Source organism: Symphodus melops, assembly GCF_947650265.1.
Source record: "Symphodus melops genome assembly, chromosome: 20".
NCBI lineage: Eukaryota > Metazoa > Chordata > Actinopteri > Labriformes > Labridae > Symphodus > Symphodus melops.
Window position 1 is genome coordinate 5,275,959 of NC_136710.1, and position 19,920 is coordinate 5,295,878.

General features: G+C 42.4%; 1 protein-coding gene across 2 annotated transcripts in view; it reads right to left on the reverse strand.

Moving 5' to 3' along the window:
• Window positions 1–19,920, reverse strand: part of sema4f (sema domain, immunoglobulin domain (Ig), transmembrane domain (TM) and short cytoplasmic domain, (semaphorin) 4F) — an 87,213-nt gene that overhangs the window by 30,619 nt on the left and 36,674 nt on the right. Inside the window, exon 1 of one of the 2 annotated variants that reach the window (XM_079371311.1) lies at window positions 12,208–13,053. The exons of the other annotated variant lie outside the window; for it this stretch is intronic. Coding sequence (XP_079227437.1) covers window positions 12,208–12,295 — 88 coding nt within the window. The 5' untranslated portion in view covers window positions 12,296–13,053. Of the gene's footprint in view, window positions 1–12,207; window positions 13,054–19,920 lie in introns of those variants that run through there. 2 annotated transcript variants of the gene reach the window in all.

A 19,920-nucleotide genomic window follows, 5' to 3' on the forward strand; every position in this document is an offset into this window, starting at 1 on the left:
TGCTTGTGATATCATTAAAAAGCAAACAGGAATCATTCGATTGATGCTCTTAGACACCACAGATGTATTGTCCTTTTATCCAGCAAAGATTTTAAGGGATGTATAAGCAGATAATGTGACCTGAAGCAATTATAATTTCCATACTCTAATCTCTGTCTTATCTGGTCATTTTTCATGTAGGTTTGTTTTTGTTTTGTCATCATTATGGACATTACATGATTGCCCACATAGTGGTTCTACGATTACATTTTTAGTGATGGGACCCAATTTGAAAAAAAAAGAACAACAAGAAATCTCAGTTTTGCTGGGTTTTTTTTTTTTTTTTTTTTTGGTCAGGCTTTGTTTGCATCTCTTAGATTAAGTTTCATTTTCTAAGAATAAACACAGATTTGGGTTAATCTCAGAGAAAAGGCTCGCTTCACATAATCTCACAATTTTTTCCGACAGTGCTTCTCAAATAGTTAAACAATAATGAGTCGGTGGGTTTGTTGTTCTGTCAGACAGCACACTGGCTGTTCTCTCACACACGACAGGAAACTTGTGTTTGTGTTCCACAGGATAGACATTTAATTCATTATAAGCAAACGCGTGGATTACTTCCATATCAATGCATTTGTGTGTATATACCCACATGTATTCTGTACCCTTCTGCTCAGCACCTCAGTGTCACTTCACAAAGCTTGATATCAATCTAATCTGCCCTGCTGCTGGGATCTCTTCTCTCGTCTGTCCCACTTGGACAAGGGGGGCCATTATATAAAAGCACTTAAGCTGATGAGATTGCCCAAGACTGTGACATCATGATGCCATCTGACTGGACACTGGCAATATGATGTCACATCGGAAACTTTAGACCTGAGATCTTAATTGGATCAGTGTCCTGCAGAGACAAAAGGGTCTGCTTTCATGTTGTGTCTGACTTCACATGTCATCATAGAGGCGTCGGTTCACTTTCTTTTTGGAGGATTTTTTTTTAGACTTCGATCTGCACAATCCATCTGTTCTAACATGTCTCTGTGTATGAAGTGCTTTGTATTGACGACATGCTGCCTAGATCAGTGCCATGATGCTTTAGGAGACTCACTCGCAAACACACACACACACACACACGCGCACACACACACACACACACACACACACACACACGCATTTAAGGCAGTCTGTCTCACATTTTAATGTTGAGCTAAAAAGATGAAAGTATGGGGTCTGTCTAGCTCTAAAGACCCTTTCTCTCTCTCACTTTCTGTATTCCCCCTGAGACACACACACACACACACACACACACACACACACACACGAGCAAAACACACATACAGGCTCAGCAGACACCTCAATTATGATAATGTGGATCAGCATTAATGTACTCTTATAGCATGGCTGGCTTTCAACAATGTTGTGTGTGTGTGTGTGTGTGTGTGTGTGTGTGTGTGTCCCAGACAGCAGCAGAGGGGGGGCAGCTACTGTATCTCATTTAACACAGGTTACTCACTCAAGGAGAGCAAAATGCTGAGGCCCTCAGCGTTTCTCCTTCCTTACAAATACAACAAAAACGAAGTTCTTTTTTTTTTTTTGTTTGTTCAGTGCAACAATTGGAAGTGTCCCGGGACAGAAAGATCAAGAGAGAGAATGAAAATGGACAAATAGAGAAAAGACACCAACACGAGGGAAAAAAAAAGCCCACAGGCCTCAAGGAGATTAAACGACTGTGTTTTTTCTGTGTGTAAATTTTAGCATCAGGCTGTTTCAACAGTCCAGATGGTGTTGAATTTTGCCTGTAGTAACTCATATTTTAAAGTCTAAACAACATGAAACATTTAAAACACCTCCATACTGAAGAGACAGTCAAATTCAGCAGCTCAATGGAGCCCAACAAACTCTGCAGAGCCTGACCTGATTCCCTTTTTTTAATGAAGATAAGTATTAAGTGTGAACTCTAATCTTTTTTTTTTTTAGCACTGCTGTGTTCATCTTCTCTGTTTCGGGATCCTTTGAGAAAGTCTCTTTAGGTCAGTTCTCAACAACTGCTCCCCTTGAAAAAAGGTGTCTCTCCTCTCTCATCTGCTCGGCAGCTCTTTCATCACAACCCTGCTGTTTCTTCCTACTCTGTCTCCCCCCGCACCTTCCCTCTTTCCTTCCTCCCCCCCCCCCCCCCCCCTCCTTCCTCCTCCTATCCCAGACTCCCTCCTTCCATGTAATTACCACCATCAGACTCCAATTAAAGGAAAACCACAATAAAGAGAGCAGGGAGGGAGGCCGAGGGGCGGCAGGGGAAAGAGAGAAGGGACGGCAGAGAGCGAGAGGACACAGAGGGGGTAATTTAATGAGAGGTTTGTACACGCTTACAAACACACACACACACACACACACACACACACACACACACTCATATGCATAAAGATGTGTGCTCCGAAACAGCTAGCATAAGAAGCTAATACAGCCTATCAAACTACCGTTTTTCAAAACTGACCAATAACAAAAGAGGATTTAAAAAATCAACAGGAAGTGTGTGTTTAAACATGTGCACACACCTGCCTGTGAGGTCACGAATGTTTACATACAAGTGTGTGTGTGTATGTGTGTGTGTGTGTGTGTGTGTGTGTGTGTGTGTGTGTGTGTGGTGTGTGTGTGTGTGTGTGTGTGTGTGTGGGGGGGGGGGGGGGGGGGGGGGGGGGGATAGAGTGGGACTGCTGACAGTTTTTCCTTTGTGTTGTGACCCAGCCTGTTTCCTGCCATTAAGGTCCTCAGTGTTACTCGGCTTTCCTTGACAGCAAAGACAGACAAACACACAAGACAGATACACACACACAAACACACACACACACACACACACACACACACACACAATGAAAAAAGTCTAAGGGTTAATATTCTGACTGAGGATGATAAAAAACAAAAGAGAGGAACTTGAGATCAACAAGTTTCAAAGCCAAAGTGAAAGAGACCAATACAGACATGCACACACACAAACACACACACACACACACACAAACACACACACACACACACACACACACACTCACTCACACACACACACAAACTTGCTCTGGTACCCAAAATAAAACTAAAAAACTCTCTCTGCAGCTAAAGACACTTTCAGTCAATAGACACAAAGTAGGAACAGCAGGGTAGTCCTTACTGTCAAGCTGTCTTTATGTGACTGTGTGTGACTGTTTGTGCGTGTGTGTGACTAAGAAAGAAATGGGCCTAATGGTTGTGTGCCAACCACTATTGCCAAAGACACACTGTCTCTCTCTCTCACACACACACACACACACACACACACACACACACACACACACACACACACACACACACACACACACACACACACACACACACACACACACACGTGCATGCATGCACAAAGCAAGTGAGAGAGGAGGATTGCAGAGGGGTGGTTTGATTTACTCGGCTGCCAAAGAGAGAACGAGCACAATACACTGAGAGGAAATGGATATCTTTGTTCATTATATACACACACTCAGACATGGACACGCACACACGCAATCCCAGACAAACACACACTAGTCCAAGACTATCGGAGGAGTTTTTCCTTAGTTGATCTTTTTATCAGCTTGTGGCTACTCGTGTGTGTGTGTGTGTGTGTGTGTGTGTTTTCCAGACAGGAGTCACCGTGCCGACACTTTATGACCAGGTGTGTTACCTTGATCCTAGCAGGAGTGGTTACTTGCTCTGCATGACACGAAGAACACCCTGTGGTGTGTGTGTGTGTGTTTGTGAGTAAGAACACACAGCTTCATTTGACTCTGAATGCACTAAAGGCCGCCCTTTGTGAGTTTCCATATTCTCTTGAAACCGGTTGGACCAAAGTGTTTCATGTTTACAACTGTAAGCCAGTTGAACCCGACGGTTCAGTTCAGCTGAAAGGTGCCGAGTGGGTGTTTGTAATTATCTAAGTGTCCCATATATTGCCTCTGTTATTATGTCTGCTAAATGGATCTTTAAGGCAAAGAGGGAGTTTACACTTGAAGCTTCACTCACTTCAGGGAACGTTACTCGGATCATTTAATGGATTGAGATGTGGATAGACTGAAGCTGTCGAGGGACATGTGGCAAACATTAGCTGCTTTGCTGCTATTAATCTGCTATCATATTATCAGTGTGTGTTTTTACATTTAAAGCATCGTACTTAACTTTAAAATCCTCAGAATTTAAACCCACAGAGGAAATAAGAAAGGTTTTTGGCCCCCAAATTGACACAGCAATTTTTTTGAATTTTGAGGACAGGGTCCACAGATCTGACACGAACTGGAGTCTTTTACCAAGTCTGATGATAACATGACTTAAAGGTGCACAACACCTGTCGTTTTTGTAATTGTTAGAAATCCAGAAGAGCCGTTTCCTGCTCCAAATTGCTGTAAATTCAGCCTTAAATCTAGAAAACCCATTGAGGGGTGTATTTCAAATGATGCACCCAAATGTTTCACTGTTTATTCTTAAAACTGTCCCAACACTAGAGGGATGTATCGAACAGGAAAGGACTCTCATCCTGTGTCAATTAAATGCCCAATACTAATGTTTGTTCTCTTTGTAAAATACAGTGATTTGGGCTTTTTGCCTAATCAAAAGGCGCAGTCACAATTTATATTTTAAACCTGCTGATTGGAGATTGATTAGCTAGTCTTCTGATTATCTGTAAACATAAGACAGCTGTGATTGGTTTTTATTTGTGTCGGTACGTTTTCTGATTTGTTGACATCAGTTCTATACAGAAGTGTGTTCCTGTCATGTCACTGCATCTTCTTAGGTATATAAATACTTTGGGCGAGAGTTTGCACTGTAGCAAAAATTATCCCTGCTGTAGCAAAGTAGTAAAACTACAATCTCCTCAGCTCTCAAACTCAGCAGTCAGCACTCGTTAGCTTCTTGCAGCTTCTAACTGTCACTGAGAGTCAAAAAAAAAAAAAAATGCCAACAGGCACAAATCTGGAATAAGCTGACTGCTCGCTGCACTACGGTCAGTGCAGCAGGGATGTGAAGAGTTTCTCTGCAAAATGAGGAGGTGTCCAGCTTTTAAACAACCGCAACCAACACAAACAAGGAGACAAGGACAGACTGTTCATGCTTTACAACTGAGCGCTGCAGCTTCAGGGAGAGACGCAACTGAAATGTAGAGATTGATGAGCATAAAAACAATGGGTCCTGGTGTGTGTGTGTGTGTGTGTGTGTGTGTGTGAGTCTAGGAGGAAAGAGCCAAAGGAAGTGTAGTATTCTACTCACGGGAGTAGAGCGAGGGAGAACTGTGTGTGTGTGTGTGTGTGTGTGTGTGTGTGTGTGTGTGTGTGTGTGTGTGTGTGTTTGTGTGTGTGTTTCCTTCCTTGACTCCCCTCCCACTCTCTTCCCTTTGCCTTTAATGCTGATAAAGGTCTAGTAAAAAGAGCAACACATACTCGGAGCATTTGCCTTAAATGTAAAAAAAACAACAACTCCCTTTACATTCTTGACTTCCATAAACTAAAATATGTATCACTGAAAATGGTTTTATAACAGGAGGAAAAACAAAAGTTGGAAGAGGTATAGTATAGATACATAGTTATTGTGTGCCTTTATATACATTCCAGTATTTGCATGAATATACGGTGAAGACTCACACACACTCATGTCGATGCACAAAGGACAGAAGGGCCATCGAGGGTTTAAAGGCCACCTACCGATTGATGACTGTTTGATTGTTGAATCTAGACTTCCATCAGTAGAAGCAAACAGCGACTCTCTGAGGACCCTGGCTGCAGTGTTTGTCTGTGTGTCTGTGTTTCTGTCTGTGTGTGGTTGACCTTGAAAAAGCTAATTAGTTAAGTGGAGCCTGTCAGTGTCTCAATACGAAAACACGGAGACCCTGCGTGACCTCTGACCTCGTCTCAAACCTACGACGCCCAAACCCTCATCTGTCTATCTGGTTGGTTGTGTGCCTTGCTGACACGGATCAGTTACACTGTCTCGCTCTCCGTCTCCTTTCATCAATAACAATTCCATTTTTTGGTCTGTTTTCCCCCAAGCTCATCAGATCTGTTTTGTAAATTTCTCCGTCTGTGAGATGAATAAAGGATTATCTTATCTTATCTTAGTCTTCTTCAGCTGTTTCAGCTCTTTCTTCTTCAGCCATTGCATCAAAAATACAACAATGTGGTAGAATGATCAATAACCAGTCCGCGCGTCCTTTCTCGTTCTCCTTTATTTCACCTTGAACCGTAGAATCAATACTGATTATGGTACGAGGCTAACGTCAGCTCGGCCGTACAGACGGGAAAGCAGTTACAGAAACTTGTTCAAGATGTTATCCCTTTTTTTTTTTTCAAATTCATGATGCCTCCAGGGTTTTTCCATGTTTTTTTTGTTTTTTTTAAGTTTCACTTGAACGTGTAATTAAATAGAACAAGGGAGTTGAAAAGAATTAAACGCTAAACTCAAGTGTATCCTCAGTGTCTAACACAAAACTCGAAAACTGCCCTGTTGGCATTATTCTATTCAACTTGCTTTTCTATCAGATGAGATTTTCACGCAACAGAGGGCTTGAGGGGAAGGGAATGAGGGCAGGAAGCAGGAGAGAATCCCAATGAGTTGATGATTTATGCCTGTGCTGTGCCCTGCAATCATTTCGACTAAAGCCCTCCATATAATTCAGATCAAATGCAAGTCACACCAGAGCACTCAATCCAGGAAGCTGCACACATCATGAAACAGCATTCCCTGCAAGATGCTTATGAACGAGGGAGTGGGAGTGAGGAAGGAAGGAGCGGGGAATTGATGAATGAAGGATGAAGGAGAATTCCTCCAGCCCACTCTGTGAATCATGCAGGCATGCCAGTTGTTTTACCTGCTTGTCAGCGGTCATATAGTCAGTGGAGAAGAGTGTTTGTGGTCTGAACTTCTGCAGAGGAATCCCAATCAGGAATTCATCCCGGGAACGTAACGAAATAAATCTGCTTACGTCGACTTTGTGCGAGAGTGTGTGTGAGGCCTTTGACATCTGACTCGCTCTGACCTTTACTCTGACAAGCTCAACTCACAGGAGCGCCTGTGTGGGCTGACCGTTCACAAACAACGTGGGAGAGTGCATGAACAACCATGTACGTGAGCACCACTAATGCAATTCTGCGAATCAGAGAGAGGATCTATTGTCATATAGAGAGAGTGCTTTATATGAGCGTATGTGCGTGAGAAGCTAATGAACTTTACGGATGAATGGGAAGAGTGGGAAGAATAATTGTTGGAGGTGGCCTATGACAGCAGACAGTTCTCCCCTTGCACCCTAATTTTAGTCAATTATTTCCTCTCCTTCATGTTTGACTTATTTGGTTCCAATCCGTAATTTTACATGGCTTAACCTGAGAAAGACACACTTTTGTTTCCTTAGACGTTGTATCAAGTCCAAATAAGACCTGCCAGTTTCAGGTTAGCTTCAGGTTTAGCTTAGCTTAGAGTAGCTTAGCTTAGAGTTAGCTGGACTGGTTAAGGTTTAATATCAGTGTAAACAAGGTGATTAATAAGTTAATAGAAAATATGTAAAAACGAAAGTAAACATGGACAAGAGAGGAAAAGGAAAACAGGATATAGACACAAATCAAACAGCTTCTTGTTGTGGATCAGCATAGAGCGACAGAGCTTATCCCACAAAACTGAAAGAAGAGCCAGAAGCAGACACCCTCTCCACATTCCCATGGTGCCACTCAACTCCATCAGGCTCCATCAACTACACTTAGAAGAAAGAGAGGGATGAGAGCTGGAGGAGAAGTGGTGAAGAAACAGACAGTGAATGCAGGCGATGAGAGGAAATAAACACTTTTGTCTTGTCTTTAGATAACCACTTCAGACTCCCTGGTGGGGAGACAACAATGCAAGCGCAACCAAAACACATAATCCACCGCCGTCCAAACACAGTCCCACAGGCAAAGCTTGGTTCAGACTGTGTAGTTGTTGCACTCTCTCTGGCCTAACCCCAAGGCACCGCTCTGATATGAAGATATGCAGCAACGAGACTTTTGATATCCTGAGCCAATAACCATCCCTCCAAAACAAATATCTTTGAGCACATTTCCTGACAGCAGTGAGAAAAGACCTGACATGAAGTATTTCAGGAAAAATAAGGAAATCAGGAAAATTGTGTAAAATCAGTGGTTACTGTATGAGGTCTTATATACGACTGTGTACGATTAGAAAAGAGCACGAAACATACAACGGATGACAAGACCAGTATAAGCGATCCCTAAGATGAAGCCAGCGAACAGTCATCCTTGTTCCACTTGTGTTATTTCAAGCAACTCAAAGTCTAAACCAGGCAACGGTTCCTCACAACCTCGAGCCCCACCCAAGGTCCAATAGTATGCAGTAAAAAAAAACCAACACTAAACTGTACTCCAGCCTGCTTTGATTAGTCTTTGTTTTAAGGGAGTCCCATGCATCCACCCACACACACACATACTTCACCGCTAGCCAAGTGCAAATGTTGGCGCTAAAACAGAAAATACAACAGAGTAATAAATCTATGAGTGAGAAAGCTACTGGGGTGAGAAAGGTTTGAATAGAGATTCTGTTAAGCTGCTGTTGACTGCAAACATAGAAAAACACAGTTTTGCTGAGGAGCAAAAGGGAAACTGATCTCCCGGACGAGCAGGTGGTACAGCAGATTGACACTGGGTGGCCTTTCATGGCTAAATGCTAAAATACCCGCACAGCTTCTGACTTTCCAAGCTAATTGAATGAGACGTAGCGCCCCCTCTCCCTCAATGTAAATGGGTCTGAATCCTGCTGTCGGTGCACTGCTGGGAGCTTGGCCCTCCCTTGTGTGCCGACACCCTAATGAGTTTCATGTGAGGAGCATTAAATCTCCTGCTAGACCTGTGAAACCGACTGAGGCTGGCTCGGTGTATTTTCTGCTCCAGAAATGTGACGTGAAGTGGTGAAACTAACAACAGTTTTCATCATCCATTAATCTGCTGCTTGTTTTCATGATCATTCATGTCGTCTTTCAGTCTTAAAAGTAAAGCTCGACTGTTGAGCCAACATAAATAAGATGTCATTGAACAGTATTTATGGTTCCCACAGACATTAAAGAAACTATATACACTCATATGTTGTATAGTCAATACATGAGCTGTCTTAACTCAAACATTTAGATACAGTTATGCACTTAATGATTGTGTTGCTGAGCCAAATGCTTTTTTTTTTTTTTTTGGGAGAAAAAAAAGGACAATTATAAGGAACTAAGTGGTCTTGTTTGCAGCTTCTTGAAGTGAAAAATCCCACACTTGGGTGGTAACTTCATTATGCAGTGTGTAATTTCAGCCAAGAAGTTTTATGACTTCTTTCCAAACAGAAACCAGACAATTGGAACGATTCCACCACAGTCTAATTAGACACTCAACAGCTTAATATTAAATCTCAGCATCCCAACAGACACACAGATGTTAAATGACAGATGTGTCATAGCAGTAAGGCAGAAGTAAACAAGGTTTCTAGGGGTGCACCGCTGCATCGATTCGACGTCAGTATTGGCCGATGTCTTGCAAGAGGGCCGACATCGGCCAACACTGACGTCGAATCGCAAATTGTGTGGCTCGAACCGAGGTCAGTATAGCTGATGTGCATTTGTGAGGCCACATCAATTGCTCAGATGTTTTATGCTGTTTGTGTTTTCATTGTCGAACACCAAAGAAAATGGCGGCTTGTGGGAGTCGTACACCTAAAGATGTCATAAAAGAAACATCGGTATCAGCAATTGGCTAAATTCTTATTTCAAACATTGTGATGTCATCGGCCCAGATTTTCCCAATCGGTGCACCTCTCATGATTTCAAAATGCAGGACAGATATATTAACTAAACAACTAAAAATCAAAACTGAAACTGTTATAGCAGCAAGAAAAGAAAATTCAATAATTACTTATTGTCTTTTCTTAACAAAGGTGGGCCTGAAGGATGGGGCGAGAGAAAGGCTCATGATGTGACCTTCATCAAAAGCTTTTATCTTCAGCACATTAGTCTTTTAAAGTAAAGCTTGTGCTGACAGATACTCAGATAGAAAGTTAAGAGTCAAGTGTTGATCAGACTTCACCTCTTGGTGGCGCTGTCTTTAAATATAGAGCCTCATTAAACTCATCATAACCAGTATGGCAAGCACATGCAAAACAAGCTTAACACACTCATACATACACACACACACACACACACAGGCACCACCTGACCAGTTGCTCATAACAACTACACTGTCTTATGTAAGAGTCTCTCTGTAATCATAACACAGAGACATACACTCACATGGACACACACACACACACTGTTGACATTGAACTCTCGTAGAATTCAATGTTGCTTTTTACTGAAATTAAGACAAAGGTGAGGCACGTTTGCTCTTAATAGGCGATACGATTTGAAATTAGCTGCTGCAAAACATTCAAACCGATACAAAATGTTGATGCATTTTTATCTACAAGTGTGTGGAATGACAAGAGTGCTGACTCGAGCATCATGTCTCTCTCTCTCTCTCTCTCTCTCTCATTGCTGTTTTCTGGCACTCGCTCCAACTGTATGTGTCAGAGGGCCAGCATGCCACAGGCCAAAGTTGCGTAATGACACAAACAGAAAAGGGAGCTAACTTACAGGCACTGCATTCATTCAACAAATGAGCCTGAATCCACAGAAAACAGTGACCGTCCGGAGTAAGAAGGCAGACGCAGGTGGATCACGGACTGAAAACAAAGGGTTAAAGCACACTAAGGCTCTGCTGCAGAGTGCGGCGTTTGAGAAAAGCCCATTAAAACAGTCAGGTGACTGGAGTGCAGGCTAATGGTCAATGGACACTCAGTGACGCAACCTCTAAATCTTTTCCTCCTCGCTGCATCTGGGTGTAAACACCATCACATGGTAGAGAGAGGGAAAAGTGTCTGAGGGCAAAACATAAGACAGAATTCAATAAAACTGGAACGATCAGAAGAAATGAAATGAAGGATTAAAATGCAATCGGGACAAATTAAAATGTAGCTCAGAGGTTTTACACTGCAAGCAGAAGAATACATTTATCCCCAAATAGATAGATACAGAGATACTTGAACAGATGCAATCCCAGATCCAAAGGGTCACAACAATAGCGCTCTATGACTAAAGCTCCATAAGCTTCTTATTATTTTGGATGTTCCCTCTCATTTTATGTTTCCATTTTAACTGTCAGTCAGTTTCCAGAAAACAGGAAGGCTGGCATGTCTGTGCTGCTGACCCTGGCAGTCCCAGCACAAAGGAAGAGCTTGTTAGAGTGCTGGGCTTCTCTTCTATTCACTAGCCATCCCAATCTGTGTCTGGTTCTTTTTCACCCTTCATTATTTCCCCACTTAACATTTTTGAGTAGTGTAGAGAAATGTGATGCACAAAACACTTTTCAAGATAAGTAAGAGCTATTTGGGGATCATTCAGAGATCCAAAGACCCCCTTTCAAGCTGCTGGAGATTGTGAATACCTTCCAGCTGACAGAGACACAGATCCTGACCTCTGCCTCTCCACGGTCAGGGCAAATGAAAAGAAGAAAAAAAAAATCCCTCCATGCATCAACCCCTCAGGCAGGAGGCGCACTTTAGAGAACTGTCCCTTTAGGTTTAGAAACACAACGTGTCCGGATTGACCAGTAGCCCGGTGCTTCTTCACAGTCTGTGCACATGAAGCAGAACAAGTCTGGCACCTGCTTGCTTCGCCAGCATCACCATTTATCACACCACAATGAAGGCAGAAGGCAGCCCTTTGGCACCGCGCCCCGAGTGCGTAAAACGGCAGTGCAGGGCAGAGGTGGAGAAATACAGATGTGGGTTGGACTTTCGGATCAATGTTGTTTTGCACCTAACAGATGCCAAAGCTGAACATATACTGTACTTCAGGTGATTCTGTGTCGGCTGTGCATGTTTGTTAATGATAACGGGCAACATTGGATAAATGTGCTAAACTTGCAGGTTTTGCTCCTGCCTCGTGCATGAGATTGTTTTGATCACTGTCAAAAACAGCAGCAGGGTTGTCATAGATGACAAAGCCGAACACCTTTTTATTCGCATATTCAAAAACCACAACAATCATTATTAACGCCTATCAGTGTAATAAAGTTCTAAAAAGGGGGGGGGGGGGGGGGGGGAACACTGTGGAAGCGTTTCTTGAACTGATCACTATTTTTTCCCAATTGAATTTTTTTTTTTTTTTTTCGTGGTTGCACTCACCTCCCAGCCCGGCCAGGGTCGCTGCCCAGGAAGCTCCGGAGAACAACACCGGGAGAAAGAGCCACATCGTGCCACCAGGACTCGTCATGATTCGGCTCTTTTCCTTGTCCAGGATGGAGGTGGAAGTCCGTGCAATATAGTGTCAACAAAAGAGTCCCGGACGAGTGGTTTCAGCTGCGAGGCATCCTGATTCTGATCCGAGCTTCATATGAATCCTGTTATTCTGCTACAGGTTTAACTGCTTTTTTTTTTTTTTCCGGAGCTGCACAAAGCGCGCAGAAGTGCATGCATCCGCTCAGCGCAACTGTGAGAGCAAATGTGATACCCTAAGAGAGCGACAAGCAGAAAAAACAGGTAAAATGAGTTCTAATACAGGTGGATTAGGTCAGCGCGAACAATCGCAGCAGACCAGTCCTCTTTGACCAACGTAATTTCGTTGTACTTGTACTTGTACCTGCAACAATGACAATAATGAAACGATTCTGACGATTCTGATTCTGATTTCAGTCATAAACTGAGCGTAAAAGTAATTCTAAAAGTAGTCCTCTTGTGCAGGAATAATGTCCGGTGTCTCGCTCTTGTCTTCACTCTATGTCCCAGTATCGTCGATGTTGTCCCGCAGCTAGATAAAATACTCCGGTCGTCATTAATGTAGAATTTATTTGTGGAAACAAACGCAAGAAAAAGACGTTAAGGTCCTTGAAGAAGAAGAAAATAAAAACAGAAAATAGTGGCGCGGGCTGTGCCTGTGCAGCTCGAGCGCTCGTACTGGGTGGTGGTGCACAGTGATACGGAGGGTGAGTGACCGGCTGCTGCACAGCTCGAGCGCTGACTGACTACCAGCCAACGCGCCCCGCCTTCCGGAAAGAGGCAGCGCGAGGAGGAGGACACAACAGGTAAGAAGAAGTTGATGCCATGACCGACAGCAGCATTTTTGTTCTTCAGAACAATGATGATTATCAAACTTCCATAGTTTTTGTTGGGTTTATAAATTAGGGGGTTGAATCCATTTGTGGAATCACAGCCACATGGGAGTCCGGCTTGTGATCCGGTTGTGGGATCGTCTCTCCTGCCACATAATGAGGTAAACGCTGGTGTTGACAAACCTGTCATTATAGGCTACAACAATGATCCCAAAGCCAGCAGGACCTATGAAACAATTTATTTTAATAATAATAATTTAATTGATTTTAAAAACAAATGTTTCCGAAGTGTTAATGTGGTGTATTCACATATTTTAAAACTCTCTTATAACAGTATGTGCCTCTAAAATCCAGTATCAGTTCTATGAACGCTTCTGATTAGGACTGGATTCTCACTGATTTGGTGATTCAGAAATGTTTCCACATCTTGAACTGAGTGACCCTTACAAACAAAACCAAATTGAAAAATTGAAACTACTGATTAAACTCCTTGTTTAAACGTCAGTATTATTTTTTTTTCTTTCTCTAAATCTATTTATCCCCGTGGGGCAATTTACCCACTGAAGCGGTCGAGCACAGGAGCAGCGACCCGCATACAATTCGGTGTTAAGGGGTTAAGTTGCCCAAGGACACATCGGACTCGCAGGAGCGCCCCCTTCCCTGAAATACCTGAATGAAGAATGTAGCCGTGGTAGTTCCTTCTCCTATTGTGGTCCGCTTCCTTAATTCACCTGTCAGTCATCTGACATCATGGGTGGGCGGAGCATATACAGTCAAGATGATTAAGAGTAGATGTGAGGTCAATGTGGTCTGCAGGGCCCCTTAACCAAATCCACGGAAAGATTGTTCTCTGAAACGCACTGTTCATTTGATCTGATGGCTGCTTCTCTCACTGCTTCAACAATATGAATCATTGTGATTTACAGAGGTTTGAAAAGCCATCAACTCCAGCCTCATTAGTTCAGGGATTGCTCAAGCCCGTGTGGTAATTTTGTTTTATTGTTTTGTGTGGTTAATTGTGCAGCAGCCACAACTTCAAAACCGAGAGGCTTTCATTCCAGCTGCCTCTCTTCCTCTCCAAGGAGGAGAACAGAACTGCTGGAAGCCCCGGCTGCCGATTTCACGGGGCGGGAGTTCAGACATGTACCCCGACTAGGGGGACAAAATGGAGGGGTCACAGAGGAGCGTGGATTAAAGGATTTTGTAGAAAAGTAGCAGGGAGGAGGAGGGGGAAAGGGGTCAGAGGTGAGGGAGCGTTGATAAAGAAAAGCCGAATGGAGCAAAGAAGTGAACGGCGCCATCCCTAATCGAGCCTGTGATAAACTCACACTGAGCGTGACGCAGCCGGTGACTTTTGAATGGCTGCACATCACTGAGTATCACAATGAATGTCTACATCAGTGGCAGTTACAGCGGCCGTTGGAGATGATGATGAAACCCCCCCAGTGCCATGACTTTTGGGTGGTATATTTATCAATGTCAGGGTGAAGCCTGGGTCACTTACTGTGCAGACTGGCTGGCTGGAGTAGATCTGCTGACACAGACACAGAGAGTATGACTGTGTGAAACTACTCCCCCCTTTTGGACAGGTAAGGTAAGTGTTTGAAAACATACCATAAAGCATAAAACAGTGGACGGAAGCTGGGGGGGGGTTGAAACCAGAAGGTCTCTTTCAGATATCAGTAAAAGAGGTTGTATGAAAAGTGGACACAAAGAAACTGCGAGCTATAGAGACGCAGCCAGAATGATACCAGCATTCGCATACTACTTTAAATTGAAACCCAAAATTTGCATAAGTTGCGAATTGACATTGGCATAAATTAACCATACGCACCAACCAGAGCGGCGCGTGTCCTTAAAGGGATTGCCATGGCTGCTTATCTGTCCCCTCACATTAATATTCAGACTCTGATGTTAGCAAGCTGCAATCCGTGACCCTGCACTCCTTCGGTTAATGTCCGCTTCTACAGTACAGGCCTATGTGTGTGCATGCTCAAGAGCATGTGTGCACATATTATTATAAAGATTTCGAGCATGTGCATGCATTTGTGTCAGGCAACACCAGACACGACTTATGCCAAGTGTTTGACAAGTGGGTATCCATGCATGTGCGCCTGAGTCAGTGTGTGTGTGTGACTAATGGTTGAGGAGCACTGGTTGAGCTGCAGGGATGGGATGACAGAAGAAGAAGAAAAAAAAAAAAACTGGCGGTGGAAGTGAGATGGAGAGGGACAGACAAGTCACAACCTCCAGCAAATGTAATTATATGGCTCAGAATCTCTGATCAGCATTAGTTCAAGGAAAAAACACGCTCTTACACACAAACACAGATACATGTGACACCGACCTTGTACATCAGGGCAGACAGAGAAGCAGTTTCTTTCTTTCAAGGGGTTTCGGTTTGACTGATCTCTGTACTGGGTAAGCACGCTGCCGTGGTTTTTAATTTTGTTCCTCTACTTAATCAGCGACAGCGTGTAAGGATGTGTGTGTGTGTGTGTAAGGGGGGGGCACAATAGGAAGGGGATTTCAGCCCCCACACATACACACCCATGCACACACACAGACACACACACAGGGAAAGATTCATTTAGGTAACAGCTTTCATTTCACTAATGAAATGTAATATACGATGAAACCTGATTTCCTTTCCCGTATCTCCAGCTCACTTCACTTCACTTCACTTACTTCTTTTGCCCCACATCGCTCTCTTTCCCCACACTCTTACCATCTCTCCCATGGTTATTCCGAACACATTTCCCTTCGCTCCCTGCCCGTCTGGGTATACAGTATTTAAGCTGTCAATCAATGCTCTGTAATACACAGATGGAAACTGAAAACAAAATTGGAAAATATAACAGCTTCGAACAAGATGGATTTTTTTTTTTTGGTCTAAAATGTCTCAGAGAACTGAGAGAGTATCTTCAGCCTTCTTTCGGGGAGCAGTATAAATGCACATCACATTTTGGTCTCTAATCTTAATACTTGCTCTGCCTTCTAAAATGTGTAAACTGTTGACTAAACTAAGAGATCTTTCCTGTCCTTCCAGTGAGACGTTCAGTGATCTGCTGGTAAACAGTTACTCCTGAACATCTACAAACCCCGAATGGACTTTATTACGAGTTAATGTTTTTTTTTTCTGCCAAAAGGATTCTCAGAGTTGACCTGGCAACCTTCAGGGATGAATACAAGCTCTTATCACTCCCAGTATTGATCACTCTCGGTCACCATTTCAGAAACCTGCATGTAAAGGAACGAGGGGCTGTCTTCCTTTTTGGTCTGTTTTTTTTTTTTTTGGTATCTTGTTTTTTTATTGTCTGATTGCTCATTGTGTGTAATCTTTGTCCACAATACAATAAAACTTGTTTGTGAAAGAAAAATCTGTCAGTCTCGTGCATCACATGATGTCGTCTAACAAAAGAAATCTTGCGCAGTCGCTGAGCATTTCAACCAGAATGTCTGATTAAAAAAAGATTACAGGGAAAACATAGGGTCAATGCCCACCCCGTGTGATATTCACCACTCGGTGTTTGCAACGCAGCTGGCTGTTTGCCAACTGATTTACCCCCCCATCTCTCACCTCTGCAGAGGAGGAAATGGAACAAACAGCCCAAAACCTGTTCCACAAATCCTCCAACAATGGATTCTGCTGTTTTATTTAAGGTGGAGCTTGAGGGGATTCAGGCTGGGAGTCTGAAATGCTTTACTGAGCACAGGTAAGCCTTGCGATTTGGATCAAGACTCAAATTAAAGCATTTGATTAGTTTCATTCTGCCCAAATGGTTTTTGAACGTGTGTGCGCAAGAGTGTGTCGGTGTGTTTGCATTTCCACACAGTCAGGATCAACACAAATATTAACCTGCCTCTGTCAGGTTAATTAAGTGAAACATGAGATTTCATAATCTGGAAAATAATCAGACATGTCCATGAAGGTGTTGTAATACACTGTGTATGTGTAACCAATACAAACCTGCACTGCTGACTCTTCTATTAGCACAGAGGAGATGAAGCTCAGCAGAAGACGTCGAGCTTTTCATGTGTGAGGTCTTGGGTTCAATCAATAGCATTGCCACTTCTTATCACACACTTCAAGCGTTGGCAGATGTTCTCCATGGGGTCACTAAATACTGCATCATACAGTCTGCACGAGGCCTTTCATCAACAAATCAGCTGGAACCTTGCACAGAATCCAAGGTTTTGAAAACGACTACAAGGAGAAGCAGCCGCTTTCAAAAGATTACAATATTGATTCCAAATGTTTATTTTGGGTTTTATTGCTGCATGTCAACAGGCTGTCTTCACTAAACACAGGATTCCATTTTTGATTTAAAATAAAATAAAATAAATACACCAGAGGTAAGGTTTTGATTTTTTTGAATAAATATTTAGGAGGCTTGGGGGGGAAAAATCGATTCATGTAAAAATCAAGATTTTTCATTTCTGAGATTTTAAATGGATTTATAACTTCCAAAATTAAAAAATTGAATGATGACCCCGAGAACTGAAATCGAAGCGTGAGCCACCAAAAGATTCACAGCGGTGTGGAATTAATTAGGTATTGATGTTTGTGTTCAATGAGTGCACGTTTAAGGCTTTGGGACCTTTGTTATCATGGTCACATTAAACAAGGCAGCAACAAGTTGGGCTGATGTTACATTTACTCCTGTCACAATAACACAACAACCTCGCTTTGTCACAGTTGATATGAAGAAACCACTCCTGATGTCGACCTGGGTGAATCATAAACTGCTTTCACATTGGCTGGAAATCTCACAGTGAAAACAAGACGGGGGAAAAAACAAGTGAAGGGTTTATTTTTGTCTTTCTTTCTATGATATTTCCAGACGAATCTTTTTGCTGCATAGAGAGCAAATATGACTAAATGTTGGGGTTTTTTTTCATCCACGCAGAAGAGACGACTCTCAAACATGCAGATCCTGTTCACATCATCTTGCCATAAACACTTATAAATCCCTCCTGACTGTACGGCAGGTATGTCACATGCATGTCATATTGGATTTAATGAAAGTAGAAGCAAAGAATCCCTCCTATCAGCCCTTTAGTTTTTTCCCAGGAAAATCCTCCCAGAATTCCTTTCACTTTTTCTGAAAACAACATGGACACAACATGACAGATGCTTAACATGTAAATACACATTGAGATGCGTTTTTGCTCGATAATTCTTGACAGAGGAAACGTTAACACTAACCCTATTATTTACATGCCATGCAAACAAGGACGATTGCATTTCAAATCTAAACAGCAAACACATGAATTAATGCACACAGACTTAAACAAAGACACTGAGTATTCTATTAAAGGGCCCTGAATAAATGAAGGGATCATTTCAACCATTCTTTAGTCTGAGATGAAATAAAATCATTAGCCACATCCTTTTAAGAAGCTAGAAGTGCTTTGTCAGAAACACATGCTCAATTGTGGCTGGTCTCTATTAAACAGATGCCCAACAATACCCCACGTGTCAAAGGGAGTCCCTGGGGTATTTCAGCAGTTTTAATATGGTACCGAGAATTAGTAGGGAGTAGTTTAGCAATTGTATATAGGATTAAAAAATAAACCTAATTTTGAAGCCTTGAGAGAGGATTATTGACTGGAATTGTAGTTTTCTGAGAACCCAAAGTGGCCATATTTGAATGCTGGGCTGATGGCATTGTGATGTCTCTCGCCTGGTTGTTTGGATCCCATAAATATTTTTCAATCACAATCTTGCACATACTCTGCTTTTTTCCTCTACTTTACTGGACATTAACTTACAGATGCCATGATGCTGCTCGTGTTGGAGACTTAAGACTAGCTTTTGAGACCTTACCTGTAAGAAAAATGCTCATTGAGTTAATAACACAACTACGTCACTGCAAGACTGTGGGCTTGAGGAACCTTAAAGGCTACATCTACTTATTAAACACTCATAAATAGAAACACAGAACTGCAACAGAGCTACACAAAAACACATGATTAAAGTAGGTAATAGCTGCAAATGATTATAAAGTAACAGATTATTTCTAAACATACAGTGTGGTGGCCAGAGGTGGTATGGGTCCCCCTTGACATCTGATTGGCCACCTGAAAAAATCCTCAATTGTGATTGGCTATTTGTCAGAGACGCAGAACTTTTTATAAAAGCAACTAATAGGTCCTTTTTGTGGAAAGGCTGCCAATTTTTATTTAAATATCAATGTACGTTTTTTTTGTTTTTTTTCACTTATTTGAAAATTATGAAAAAAAACTTTCTATTTCATAAGACAGGTGCATAGAAAAGTCACACTGTCAAACTTGCAATGAACTAACTAGTTAGCTTGTGCAGGAGTCTCAATGCACTTCTTTAAGTACTAAATTGTGACTTAGAATAAATAATTAAAATGTGTTTTTGTGTGTGTTTGTGCACACATCACTCTTCAATCCACCCCAGGAAATCAGTCCAATTGAGCCTCTCTTGTCACGTTTCAGATAAGGTGAAGTTTGTTCACTTCAGGCTGGATGTACAAAAAAAAACACATGATCTGTTCTCTGCATATGTGCAGAGTTCAACTGGTCACAAGTTTCAAAAGTGTGTGTGCACATGATGTTTCCTTCCAGATGAATCAGTATTTTTCAGGCAGGCAGACCTGCAGCAGAGTCAACAGCAAACCTCAAAGCACTCGACTTTATGCACATTCACCTGGCTGTGAGCTCGATGGAGAAAGAAAAGTGTTCAATGTAATTATCCAGATTCAGTCTCCTCATGGCAAAGGAGTTAAATGTAATTACCCTGTGTTGCTCTAACCTAATT